We start from the raw sequence: 12,945 nt of genomic DNA on the forward strand, positions 1-12,945 counted from the left end.
AGTTCCTCAGTCGTGCCGTGGGCCAGATCCTCAGGGAATGGCCCAAGCTCCTGGAACCTCTCAGGGTCCATCAGGCGCCTGGGACGGAACCACCGATAGGTTCCGCCTCCCGCGGTGGTGAATAGCGGTTCGAAGTCTAGGCGAAGGAGAAATGATCCGACCATGACATTGGTATAACTATTTGTACAGATATGTACCAGTGGTGTCTTGATGGAGATATAGAGTGAAAAACTGTTTCAGACTTTACCATTCCTTTTCTAATATATTCCAGATCTGTATTTAACAAAGAGCACTATATGTATGCAATATGCTACAAAAACCAGCTTAAATTCTGTTTTAATAATTTGCCCACTAACTAAAAATAGGTTTGCCAATAAAACCTAGATATAATTTCCTGAATCAACAAACTCTTGTCTAATAATAAAGGTTCTTAATAAGCATACAATATACTGTGGTTTATAGGCTAACTAAGTCCATTTACATTCTAAAATAACTATGTAAGTAATGGAAATATACTATAACTCTCCCCGTAGCTAGGTGCACATTGATCCTAACCAACAAGTCAGCTCCTAAAGTTTTGGGAATGGCCACAGAACTATTCCAAACTAACTTTTAATGCAACAGAAGGTGAAAATATGATGAAGGCAGAGTAGTGTCATAGTAATGGAAGCCCTGCCTCTTCTGTACAGATGATAGAGCTTGTGTCAAGATGCCACAGTGCTGTTTTTGTCACTTGTTCTGCCTTACCTTTCTGAGAATCTTTCTGACTAGGGAAGAATTTGATTAAACTGAAATAATTCAATTTAATTTAAAATGAAATCAGTGGTGAAATCCAGCCGGATCTATCTGGCTGGCACAAACCAGTAGTGCTGGCAGTGGGAGGCTCTGCCTACCCACCATGACATCATTACATCCCATTTATGACCTTCTGCGCACACGTAGAAGGCTCTGCATGTGTGCAGAAGAGGCGTGCACGCTCCCATTCCCGAACCGGTAGCGAAGGTAAGTGGATTTCATCGCTGCATGAAAAAACACTTTCTTATCTTGACAAATGCTCTTTGGCTTAACATTACATAGGTCAGATCTGTCCTAATCTGATTCCTTAGTGTTATGTCTTCGGCTCCCGAGCCTGGCCTCTTGGCAGAGAGTGACTCAGAGAGTCGGGGGAAGAGCCAACAGGGCTTCCCTCTGCAGGACCTTCCTCTCTGGCTCCACTCTAGGTTTCAGAGGCAGGCCAGGTGGAAGAGATGATGAGGCCTCTTTCTCCCACACCTTCCCCCTCCCAGGCAACCCTCAAGACCCAGCTGCTGACAATCAATCCTGGTTAAATCCCAGGCATCACAGAAAGGAAAGATGGGAACAACAAAAGAAGGGGTGGGGCAGGCCTAGAGAATGCTGAGTCACGGACCCATACCCCACAGGGTATAAAAGTAGAAGGAGCTGCTCTATAGCTTCATGTGATGGACAAAAACTGACTCTTGGAAACTTTGGCTGCAATATTTCGAGACTAAGAATTTGGCTTCTGGATTTCTGTTTATTTCTGAACTCTTGGTTGCTCCAGCAACGAACTGCAGTTACTCTGGCTTCTGAGGAGATAAGAGAACTTGGCAGGCAATCTCAGGTTCGTTGTCAGAACTGATATCTGTCGTAGGAATAAATTGCTGGCAAATATAGTCAGCTCGCGTGTCTCCTTGGTTGTGGTTGCGGGGGACAGAACACTTAGGAAAGAAAGACTCTCAATTCCATTTGGTTCTTTTACTAAAAAGATGATGGCTACAGTAAAATCAGGCTAGCTCCCATGCTCAAAGAATTCAGAAAGGTTTCCTTCATTCAAAGCCCTCCCCCGTGTCCAGTCATTCTTCAGCCAATTAGAACTCGCTGAAGTGGTTTGAGAAGGCTGAGATGTTTTGGGGTAATCAACATTCTTTCCCAGGGTCCCTGGCCTTGGATTTTGATGCAAACTGGTTCTGGGCTTCTCTGGTCTTTATCATCTGCCATTCCCCCATCTCCCTGTTTCCCATCATACATACACAGCTTTATTGCCCATCTATCCTCCCCCCCCCCATTCTAGTCTTTGATAGTAGGATGCCTGTGAGGTATCAAGCCAAGCCTGGATGATCTGACAACATATTAATCTGCAAAGAAACAAATTCTCTACAAAAAGTCAATTTTCATAGATGTTCTTTCAGCCAAAATATTGCATATTATTGAGCTTTGCAATAGCAAATTGTTCTGAAATTGTGTTATCTTGCTTTGGATCTGGTGTGTTTATTTGGCACTGAGATTACCTGTAAAATTTTTAGGCTGTTCTACCCCAATATGTTACATGCACAAGAAACTGAATACAAGGAAAAGGTAGGACCTGACTTCAAACTATAAAACCTGTAGTTTACTCACATAGTTTTCAGATACAAACTGAACAATTGTTTTATAAAAAGCAAGCTACTTAATTAATCCAAATCACTCTAAATCACTTTCACTAACAATTATTTATTTCCTCAAATGAATTGGAGAATCATACCCAAATTCAGTCTTCTTCAAGTGCACAAAGTAAATCAACTTAGTAGTGCATTTTGTAACTTTAGTAGTTGAACTTTAGGCAGCTGTCCAATGTCTTGAATTTTATCTTCAACTCATAGTAAATTGGCCAGAGACATTGGCTGCAGCTGCCTGCATCTTACTGACAAGGCTCAGAAATGTAGGGTGACACAGATTATTTAAAAATGCATCTGAATTTTTCTACTTGCTAAAATCTATACAGAAAACGCTAATAATTTTTCATGCCACTAGATGGCTGTCTAGATACGTATTTTCTATACCAGCTGCCTTGTTGGTCTCTGGTAGGTTTGCATTAGTGGAAGTGATTGGATAGTGCTGTGTTTCTCAAACCTGACAACTTTAAAATGTGTGAACTTCAACTCTTGGAATTCCTCAGCCAACATGTCAAGTTGTCAGCTTGTCAAGTTTGAGAAACACAGTTCTATCTTTGTTTTTCTGAGATACAGCTTTGTAGTATCTCAGTTTAAGACCGTGGGATGATGTGAACTGTGTGCTTGAGCACATTTGTTTTAGTAGCTGTGTTATATGAAAAAAATATCAGCTGGCAGCTGTCTAAACAGAAGTGCTACTGTTTAAAAATGAAGAGGTCTTTTATGTACTTTTTATCCAGTTGCACCTTTAAAGATTATAGAAATCCTCAAATGTTGACTTAGTGGGTGACTACTTGGAAGCAAGACTTTTCAGTAGCCATTTCCAAATTACACTATCATTTGTTATCTTTTCAGCACCAGGGAAATACTTTAAAAAAAATCTCTTAGCCTTTTAATGCTTTGTATCTTTATCCTGCTGCTGAGTCTTTTCTTCCATTTTATTATATGACGTCTCTTTTAGCCTCTGTTTCTGTTACTGGATTATTTTATTTATTTTATAATTATACAATACTCTGTATTCTTACTCATTTCAAAGGCTCCAAGAAACTACCTGACTCTGTGGTTTCTTCCCCAAATCCCCAAAACTTTTACCTTAGATTGTCTATTGTAGACTCACCCCATTCCTAAGAAGTCTGTAAGGGGTACATAAGCGCACCAACCTGCCTACCATCCCTGTCCTAATGTTTTCTTTTATTCATACCCTTTACATGTGTTTATAATTACGTTTACACTTGTATCTGTCATAAAATGCATGCTTGATGAAAATAAATAAATAACATAAAATAAATAAAAACTTGCAATACAATGACATTAAAAAGAGACCCATGGAACTAGAAACCCAAATGTACCAGCATCCAAAACCTCTACAAAATAAAATTGTTTTCATCCACTAAAGGCTAAGGTTGTGTGTGTGTGTGTGTGTGTGTGTGTGTGTGTGTGTGTGTGAAGCTAGTACTTTGGGGTCAGCTACAGAGGTGGATAACTTTGTTTCCTTCAGCCTACATGGGTTGGGGAACTTTGGCGCCCCCCCTGTGGGGATAACCACCTAGGATATGTGATTGAGAAAAATGCTCTGCCATCACAGATTATTACTTTTTGATTTATATGGAATTTTATTTATATTTTTATGATGTGTATCACTCAGGATAACATTAGCTATAGGACAAGTAAGTAATCCTAGAAATAAGCAAATGTTTTCATAAGCCAAATGAACAGTGTTGGTTTTGTTTTATTTATAAAATTTGTAGGCCGCCCATCTTACCTCATGGTAATTCTAAGTGGCTGACAATTATAAAGTTATATAAATTAAAAACAGAAATAAGCTAATACAAAGTCCAAAACACTACTGTTGCTAGCCACATCCCCACCTTCCTGAGCAGTGAAAAATTCTAGGAACAAAAACTCTTCACCTCTGTTAGAAGAGGTTTGTTTGTAATATTTGGTTTATTGACAAGTGAAACACAGAACACTGAAAGCCTGTAAAAGCTCAATGTCCTGCAATAGGGTTGCCCAAGAGAGGTTTCTGATGAGCCAACTTCCAATCAAACTTCTGCTCTGACTTGATCTTCTGTGTCACATTGTGTTGTCTCCCAGTCTGCTTTCATCCTCCCGTATAGTTGTTCCTATAGACGTGACAAAGATTTCAACAACATATTCAGCATTGTTAACTTTTCATTCACAATGCAATATGGCATCAGACCAAACTGACTGCGATGATCCCAAACTCAGTGATCCAGCAAGAATCTTTTTTGCTTGTAGATTTTTCCTTGAACAATCATTAATTTGAGAATATCACAGGCCAAAGTTCTTTTTTTTGCACTAAATTTTACACTGATGTAAAATTGACTTAATTCATGCAAATTCGATAAATGGCCATTCAAAGCCTCTTTTTGCTGAAACAAAATCCTTGTAAAGTAGTTTGTGCAGAAGACTCACATAATGCTTGGATTGATGCCAATTCTTGTTCATTTCTTTAACTGAAAACCCTAAAGTTTGCAACTTTATTAGAAATCATTTAGTAAGCACTGTATTAACAGAATCAGGTTTCTATGCTGCCCTAGGAATGAATTTCACATGTACACAATAATCTGCTCTATTTCTCTCGTATCCTCTTTTTTACTTAAAAAAAAATACTTTCAAAAGATCAGATTTCAAAAGTGAAAAACTTTTCTATATTCTTTTATTTTAGGAGCACATCTACAAGTTGATGAAAAGTGATTCATATCCACGTTTTATACGATCCAGTGCCTACCAGGAATTACTGCAGGCCAAGAAGAAGGTATTATTCCTTCTTTTCTATGTATTTCTATTCTTTCAGCAGTGATTCCTGTCTATCGTACTTTCTCTCTTTGGGTAAATGAGCTGTATATCTGGTAGGTGAAGAGTTTAGTTCAATCTGAGCATCCCATAATGATGGTGGGATCCATGCCTATATTTATTTTGCATCTTTGCATGAGCAAATTAATTTCATGTTGACATTTATTTTGTATCATTCTGAAAGGAATTGTAGGACTATAACTTAGGAAAACAGATAAGAGCAGATCAAAACATTTTAGAAACATATATAAGTATAGTCGATGTAGTATGACTTTTTATTTTGCAGCAGGTATAATTTAATTGTACAAAGCTACAAACACTGAATTTGTTTCATCTAAGCTTTTTTGTAGTCAAAGGTAAGTTCCATTAAGTTCAGTAAGAACTCAATCCATACCTAATAAATGCATGAAATTTTAGAGCGATAAATCCTTGGTTACTGGGAATTCTGTTTTCTTCTTAGTCTTGTTCAGGATCTGTGTCTCGGGGGGAAAAAAAGAGTTCCAGTAGGATGGCATCCTTAGAAAGGTAGTGTTGTAGTCTATCAGCTGCCAGCCCCTTCAGCAGCCAAATCAGATGAGGAGGAGGCGTGGGAGTCAGGATCAGCATCAAGGCAATCTGAGAGCTCCAAGTGGGAAGAGGGAATGGAGCTGTCAGAGAGAGAGACAGAGGTGGAGCCTGGGCCATTCATCAGCCCTCAGATGGAGAGTCAAACAGGGTCTGGAGGTGGCTGATGAGGAAAAGGAGGAACAGCTGGGTCCAGTGCCTGATGTGCGGATGTGCAGAAAGCAGAGGAGAGGAGAGCAGTGGAAATCTGTGGGCTGATCCTTGGGACGGAAGAGCCACCACTGCTAACGAAGTCGCCCCTAGCTCTGGGGATAAAAGGCAGGGGGCGGAGATGAACAGATGTGGCAGACAACTATTCATCTCCCTGCCAGACAGACTTGTTAGCCTGCAGTGAGAGAGAAACTTTTTGCCTCGGTTGCGGACGCTCCTAATAAAGGAATCATTGATTTAACTTCAGAGGGTTGGTCGTGTTTGGGGAACTGTGTCAGAACAGGTAGATAGTGACAGTAAGGAAGGAGAACACAATGAAAGAACAGACAGTGAGCTTAATGTTCCCAAAATATAGCAATAACTAATAATATTAAACGTGTCCATACAAAACATTTAGACTCTACTTTTTATATTCCTTCAAAATATTTATTATTACTATAATATTTGTTTATTATTTATTATTTCTATGACTATTAATTTTGGATGTCCGTGGATGTCATCTAGGGTGTTATGGGCACCATAGTACATATAGGCTCTGTGTTACTAATTATTTCTTTTACTACTTCTGGATGAACCCATCTACTGGGAAGCTCATTTGTGTAAGCCCCCGAAGTAAATACAGTAAGGACATGGATGCACAGAGAGAGCTTACTTGGGCTGTAGAGAATGGATATGCATGAATAGCCTGCTTCCACTAGTCTTACACATCTGTCCACACTACATGGAGATCTTAAAACTCAGTTAACTCTTACACATCTGTCCACACTACATGGAGATCTTAAAACTCAGTTAACTCTTACACATCTGTCCACACTACATGGAGATCTTAAAACTCAGTTAACTCTGATAATTTGCAGCTCGTAATTATCAGATCTCTGGATTCAACATAATATACTTATGTAGCTTGTTTCAGATCCTTGTGCTGAATGTATGAAGATCCAGTAGGGGAAAAAAATAGTGCAGAAACAATGGAGAACAGGTTTGCTACCTATATGTAGAATTTAACGAATAATGCTTGCATAGGAATGATTTGTTGTGTCAGTCTGTAAAATTAGGAAGACAGAAGATAAGGAATCCAATAGTGCAAATTCATAATCCAGTTTTATAGTTAGTTCATGTTCCTTCCCTTAAAGGGTTAAAAGTAATAGGATACCAAGAAAAAAAAAACACCATCCAAATGGCAAGTGTGAGAAGGCATCACTTAGGAATACAATAAAAAATAAACTCCCTTCCAAAACTTGCCTTGGCTCTGAGGACTAATAGCAATGTAATGGGGCATCTTATTGGGCCTGTGGCAGCAGAGAAAAGAGATAACCAACTCCCTGTACATCAAGGATCTGATCCACCTGTGCTATTTAGCATTTTAAAAGATACAAGGAACTTAAAGCAATGCATTGCCCTAACATTTAATGGCATGTATGCCTTGAAAACTATTTAAAATCAACACTCCTCCTTGCGATTGAGATACCAATAATACAGTAAATAAATGGAGATTTTTCATAAACAGAAGAGGACTAGCCTTTTTTTTAAAAAATAGTTTAGGTTCTTAGATTGTGTAAGTGGTCACATAATCGGCAGAATGTGCAGGACTCCTTGTCCTGTTTTAATTTCATGTTTTGTTTTGTATTATCCCAGTTTGATCGGCTTGGCAGTTAATTCTAAGCAAACCTCAGATCTTGTACGTCAGTGCTGTTCTTCACCCAGTGAATCAGCACTGTCAAAGCTGACCCAGGCAGACATCCATGTAAGAGGGTGGGTGTGGGGGGATGGATGAAGCATGGGACAACTGCTGGTTGCCAAGTGTGATTCTCTCTGCCCTGCTCCTTCCAGCTCCTCTGTGCTCCTCTGCATGCCTAAAACTACATTCAAGTGGGCAACCTATACCCCTCTGTGTACTCTGACTTCTCTGCCTCAGGAAAAAATTGCAGGGGAAAATATATTTCCCCTTTTATTTCTACGAGCATTTCATCTTCTGCACTTGCTTTTGTGTTGTGGGTTTCTTTTTATGACTTTTGTGTTTTAGCAACCCATTGCTTCATTGTGCTTTTATTTTCATGTTTTGTTTTGTTTTTTTGCTTCTTTTGCTTTTGTTTCCCCTTTATGTTTTTTTTTCTTTCACAAGTTGGGAAATACACTGGATCGCCGAACATCTTTTGAGAAATTCACACGGAATGTGGTAAGTTTATAACCTCCTAAGCCTGATGATTGACAGATTGTCCTCTGATATTATGTGGGTTTTGTTGTCACTGACCTCAAGCTACCAGGCGATGTTACAAGTCAGGCCCTGCTGGAAATAATTTAAACAGCAGGAGCAAAGAAGCTGTTTAACAATGCTATCTTGGTGCTGTCCCAGAAATCTTTTCTTTTAAGAAGAGAGAGAATATGACAACTAGAATGTTATTAGACTGGATCCATTTCACCCTACATTTTCTTATCAAAGCCACCTTAAAAAAAAAAAAAGACTCGGGTCTTTGGGTTTGTTTAACAATGTATGTGCCAATGCCTTTGGATTCACACTTTTCAACCTTTGCACCGGTTCAAACTAAAGCATTCAACACATTTATTTTTGTAGGGCAGAAACATCCCAATTTTTCCCTGCCATAAAAACTGTACACCAACACTGAGGGCGAGCACTAACCTGTTATGAAAAGAGGTAGAAAGATCTTGGCTTCTACTTCATTTTGTTGACCTTGTCCGCCGAGTGGTGTGCGTTTCCTGTGCGCATGTGTGGTGTGTGTGAGTGTGCGTAAGTGTGCTGTATTGTGGCTTTTGCTGTTGCAGTCAGTTAACAAAGCTTTGTGTACTGAAGTGATAATTTATGAAGACCATCAGCAAAGATCATGGTTTTTGTTTTCTGTGTCTTCATAAAACCAATTCCCTTAAAAATTTCTAAATAAGCAAGGTTTTAAATGTTTTTAATATAATGATAAGAACCCCATAGCAGACATAGTATATCTCTATTACTCTATGATTTGGAGTACTTTGAATGGTTGCAAGAAAAATTAGGTATTTGGAGAATGGGACTTAGAAATTGGATATTCAGGGGGAAAGAGTCAAACCTAATAGTAATAGAATGAAATATAAATTTAAGAATTTACTGCATTTGGGGCTTCGTAATCCTCTCATCCAGATCCTGTTCCTTTTAAATAACCTTGGACATTAAGAATTGTTTGAGAATTGTACCCCTGCTTGTCAGCCAAATAAACAACAACAAAAAAATAATGGAGAGTTTGAAACAAAAACCCCTATTTTTGCATGGTGGTTTCACCACAGCATGTTACATTGTGAATTCTGTTATTGTTTGGGAGCAAAAAGGACCTAGAAAAGTAGCCCATTTGTAGATGTGTAACTGAACTCTCTATTATAACTATAAAATGATCTCCTTCAGGTCAAATTCAACCCCTGGTGGCTTGCTTATTGGCAGCAGTGCAGAAGTAACTTGGGCTATTTTAGGGATTATTTTTTTGTTTCAATTCCCAATGTAACCTAGAGAAGGCAGCCTGTACTGGAACTTTGTGCTTTCTGAAGATCTCTAAATACTAACCAGGTACAATTCTGTTTAGCTTCTGAATCCCGACAAGTTCAGATGCTTGTCATTTCTAACTCATGCAATCATTAAGCCCAAGTCTCAAATAGAAAATTGTCACCTCTGAACTCTGAAAAAATATCCTCTTTGGCAAAAGCTATGAGAGTTTTCAAAGCCATAACCACACATCCGCTGTGCCATTGTAACAAAACTTCCTGTATTTTTCCTTTCTTGCTAGCATAGATGATCAAGTTTCAACAAACTCCAGGCATGGCTTGAGTCCATCTGAAATCTGAAAAATAGCTATTAATTCAGATGAGACTTACTGGAACTACTAAGAACAGGGTTTGGATGTCCAGTCTCCTCACCAGAAGTATAATTGGGATTTGATGAGATGTTGCAATAAGGATAGAAGAAGGGGTAGGTTGCTGGGAGTTTTATATTAGCCAGTTGCTTTGCTTGTCAGAATGTGAGAACCAAATGTAAACTATGTATCTTTATGCTAGTGGAAGAACTAACACAATGAAAAATTCTAAGATGGTAACTCCATCCACTTATTAAAATTAATGTATCAAATGCATAAGTTCCAGCAGGTTTTCCTTACAGAAAGTTTCCAGCAGTGGATCAGCTGCAGACGTTCACTGAGAGAGAAAGTATTGAGGTGTATAAAAGATGTTGGTAATGACCCTTCTAATACTATGTATGTCAGTAGGAATTGTGTCCTTTTTAATTAACTCAGTGTTTTCTTCCTTTAATCAATCTATTGATCATGAAGTTCTAAGAAACACGAGGAATGTCAAATAACTAACTAGGTTTATAAAAATACTCCAGCTCAAAGAAATGAATGCCATTTTAATCTTATTGTCCTATTGTTTACTTTCCTTTGCAGATATACTTGTATTGTATATTCTGATGCCCATTCTCTGATTACTGGGCTTCAGTACCAATTGGCTACTATTATAACAACCAGATACAACTTTATCTGGTGAGGCAATTTGGTAGGTAGCATTACAGCTGACATGGCATGCTAACAGCAAAGGAATCTCCCTAGAGTTACCTTTTGACATCACAACAGTGGTGGGATTCAAATAATTTAACAACCGGTTCTCTGCCCTAATGATTTCTTCCAACAACCAGCTCACTAAACTGCTCAGAAAGTTAATAACCGGTTTTCCTGAAGTGGTGCGAACTGGCAGAATCCCACCACTGCATCACAAGATAATTCGAGTGTGGACATGGTTTATTTCAGAATTTGTGAAATGAGTGTGATAGCTTCAAATATCTTGTTGATCTCAATGTCAAGAGAGTATAGTTTAGTGTAATTATATATGAACTTAGAGTAGAAATTAGAAAAAGGAGAGTTATAGAAATTACCTGGATAATTTCCATTAATAACTCTGAAACTTTTGGTTTTTGGAACTATAAAACCTCTGTGGTTTTGTAGAAATATATAAATTGGTGCTGCCCATTGCTCTCGGCTCTATATTCTACATCATATGAGAAATTCGAATGATTTTGTTTTTCTCATCATAACAACCATTTGCTATATCATTGAGATGTCATTAATACTTGGTATTATTGCTAATATGTACAAGTGATAATCATCAAAAGAAAGGAAAGATCAGATCTGATGATTTTATAATGCAGAATTGATGTTGGGGAGTTATAAGCATTTAATTATCATCATCAATATAAATGATGGATTGCATTTAAAATGTAAACCATCTCAACAATAGTGCATAGTGAATTAGCCATTTGATTGTTTCAACCCATTGCGTTAAAATTCAGGGTTTCATAATGAAGCTTAGATTTTCATTGCTGTCTTCAGAACATTGAACCTGACATTTGGACATTAACATCAGATAATGAGAAATCTGAAAATATGCAGGTGAAATTGGATATTTTTTAGAATGTAATTTTAATGGCTTCCACCAGATAAAGTGTGAGAATTCCAAGAAAGTGGTGGTTTTTCAATCAAACCTGTGTTGATCAAAACAGGCCTAGCTCCCCTGAGTTCTTTGCATTTGGTTCTGATTCTCTTGATGATGATTGGAAGCTGGTTTTGTGAACCAATTCCAGTGAATTTTCTCCAGAGGTGGGATTCATTTACCTTCCCTACCGGTTCGCAAATGTGAGCACGCGCTTCGCTTGCACAAGCCATCTCTGCACATGTGCACTAGTCATGCATTATGTCTGGGCAGGTGGGCGGAGCCTCCCGCAGTCGCTGCTACCACTTCACGCGATCCGGACAGAACCAGCTGAATCCCACGACTGATCATTTGTACCATTTTAGGTGGTCCAAAGTTCTACCTGTGAAGTTGTTCCTGAAATTACATGAATGTCTTGCTTGATATAGCAACCACCAAGTGATATGCTGTTCATATCTGAAAGAACCCAAGGACAGGCATCCCATATTTAAGGTCACCAAGTGAAAAATGTTAGCCAGATAAGTAGGTGCTTGGTAATGAACTGGGTTTTCAGTGAACATGCCTTTGTCTTCTGTTTTCTTTTGTTTGTTTGTTTCTATCTTTTCCTCAGGGGAAATCGCTCACATCAAAGAGATTAACCAGTCTAGTGCAGTCCTACTAAAAGGATCATCTTGTAGCATGGAAGCAGACTCAGTCATTATACATACTTCGTAGCTCACTAATTGCCTGAAATCAGAGGACAATAGAACAAGATGTTGCATGAGCAAGGACCTGACTTGTTTTCTTTTGTGTATATCAAGGCATTACAGACTCCAAGGAACTCACTACTGTAATCTTTTGATGCCTCCATTTTGAAAACTCTCTGCTCACTTTCGCCTTCATATCAAGCTGGATCTGTGTCTATTTATTTTCTGCAATTTCCAGTACAGTTTTTTTTTTAAAAAGCTTCTGTTAGGCACAGTTTATTTACAGTGTTGTCATTCACAAACTGGAAGACATGTAAAAAAAAAGAATATATTAATAAATATACCTAATATGGCATCACAGCTATTGCACAATAAATTAGCACAGAAGGTTCTGTCTCACAGATGTATTCACATCAAGAAAGAAAGTCTGTGTCTTTGTCCGTTGTCTGTAAATTCTGTTAATGTTTCTTGCATTTATTTTTATACCATATTTTAAGGGGGAAAAAAGAAATCCTTTTATTCCAAATGTATTAAAACTGATCCTTTCTCTGTAAATTTGTGTATGTTTATATTGTTGTTTTATCTTTCATTAAAATATGCAGAATCTCTTCTGTTTGATAGACTTAAGCTTCTTGACTTGATAGAAACACAAATGAAATAATTCAAAATATTTCATTTATTTCAGTGATGTTTAAAATGCATGATTACTAGAGGACTGTGAAGAACATAATTTGATTATAAACAAGGAAAGAGGAGAGTGAGATTGATAAATTACATTAAAAAGC

At 38.0% G+C, this 12,945-nt stretch overlaps 1 protein-coding gene across 1 annotated transcript in view; it reads left to right on the forward strand.

Annotated features, from left to right (window-relative positions):
- RGS7 (regulator of G protein signaling 7) overlaps nt 1-12,708 on the forward strand; it is a 202,254-nt gene extending 189,546 nt beyond the window's left edge. The window contains exons 16-18 of the mRNA XM_058165755.1: nt 5,119-5,208; nt 8,143-8,196; nt 12,085-12,708. Coding sequence (XP_058021738.1) covers nt 5,119-5,208; nt 8,143-8,196; nt 12,085-12,135 — 195 coding nt within the window. The 3' untranslated portion in view covers nt 12,136-12,708. The remainder of the gene's footprint in view (nt 1-5,118; nt 5,209-8,142; nt 8,197-12,084) is intronic.
- Nucleotides 12,709-12,945: the final 237 nt, after the last annotated feature.

Source organism: Ahaetulla prasina, chromosome 1, assembly GCF_028640845.1.
Source record: "Ahaetulla prasina isolate Xishuangbanna chromosome 1, ASM2864084v1, whole genome shotgun sequence".
NCBI classification, from domain to species: Eukaryota; Metazoa; Chordata; class Lepidosauria; order Squamata; family Colubridae; genus Ahaetulla; species Ahaetulla prasina.